This window comes from Candida pseudojiufengensis (genome assembly GCF_024610245.1).
Source record: "Candida pseudojiufengensis strain CBS 10847 chromosome Unknown scaffold55, whole genome shotgun sequence".
NCBI lineage: Eukaryota > Fungi > Ascomycota > Pichiomycetes > Serinales > Debaryomycetaceae > Lodderomyces > Lodderomyces pseudojiufengensis.
Genome location: NW_026261520.1, coordinates 1 through 1382, shown reverse-complemented (window position 1 = coordinate 1382; position 1382 = coordinate 1). Strand labels below are relative to the sequence as shown.

The 1382-nt window shown below is 28.8% G+C and overlaps 1 protein-coding gene across 1 annotated transcript; it reads right to left on the bottom strand. All coding sequences in view use genetic code 12, as the record gives it.

Moving 5' to 3' along the window:
* Positions 1-256: 256 nt before the first annotated feature.
* On the bottom strand, positions 257-1382 carry KGF55_000104 (uncharacterized protein; the record flags this gene model as incomplete). Its single annotated transcript, XM_051755603.1, has 1 exon — positions 257-1382. A coding segment is annotated over one exon (1126 nt), but the record flags the coding sequence as incomplete, so codon positions are not given.

Below are 1382 nucleotides of genomic sequence, written 5' to 3'. Positions count from 1 at the left end.
CTTACATTAATTAATTTATGAGTTGAGCAAGATACTTTCGGATCACCCTTTAACTGATTAATAAAATAATAAACCAGCCTTATTTACCATCATTTCGAACCTAAAGAACCTGAAAGTTATGACTTGAAATATTTGAAAAATCTGCTGCACCTTTATTTTTGAAGAAATTAATCAGCTTACCACATTGCTTAATCTTGAATTATGGTACTATAACTTGTAAAATTTACTGATTCATGCTCCTACTTCTGGTGTGGCGTTAAAAACAAAATTCAGATTCTTCATCGTCATCTTCTTCTTCTTCTTCTTCAGTCTTTGGCATTTTCATATCATTTGAATTAATTTCAAGATTTTCTTCTTTGTTTTTGAAATTTTCCATTAAACTTCTTCCGTTTCCAAATTTTCTTGATCTTGGATCTGGCCATGAATATAAATCATTTAAGTCTCTGGTTGAATCTTCTTCTTTTTCCCCCTTTATAGCTTCAACTTCGCTAGTGATAGATTTCTTTTGCCCCAATTTAAATTTAAATAAACCACATTTTTTGATAAACTTTTTGATTTTACCTTGTCTTTGGTCCAAAGGTGATTTGTTGGTTTCATCTCTTATTTGTGGTCCAGATTCTTCGATACTCTGTCTTATTGGACTTTGCAAGTTTGTTGATGCAAGTCCTTCGATACCTTTAAACCAATCTAATTTCATCAATTGAGGATTTTTATTTAAAGTTTTAATAATTTCATCTTTATCAAATCTATTCCATTCCTTACATTCATCATAAAGTTTATTTGAAATAATATCACAAACAAAATATTTTGTTATCTCATCTTCGTCAATGACCAAGTCATCTTCTGATGTAGCAGTTGAGTACTCCGGAGGAAAATCAACAAACTTTGAATATTTTGGTGGTAAATCAGAATAGTTTGATTCAAATAATATTATTTTATGCATTCCAAAAATTTTTGATCTAAAGAGCTTGTTTTTTTCAATGATGGTATTTTCATTTTTATTTGATACCACTTGGGGTATGAAATAATAATTATTTAAATCTTGAACAAATTTGTCCTTTTTTGAACAATATTCAACTGATTTAACTTTTCCAAAAGAAACTTTTTTGTTCAAAGTGCTCTTTTTCAAAATTGGGGGAGCATATTTTTCCCAAAATGATAATTTAATGGGTGATTTTTTCATTTCTTCATTTGCTTCTAAAGCTTTTGATCTAATAATTTCCCTTTTGGATTCTTTAATATATTTTCTTGTTTCATATAAATTAGTTTCAATACCATCATCTTCTGAAGTACCATCATTGGAATTTGGATGGTCATTTTCATCATCATAATCATCACTAATAATAATGAAAGGGTCAGGTCCAGTTCCATCATCATAAATT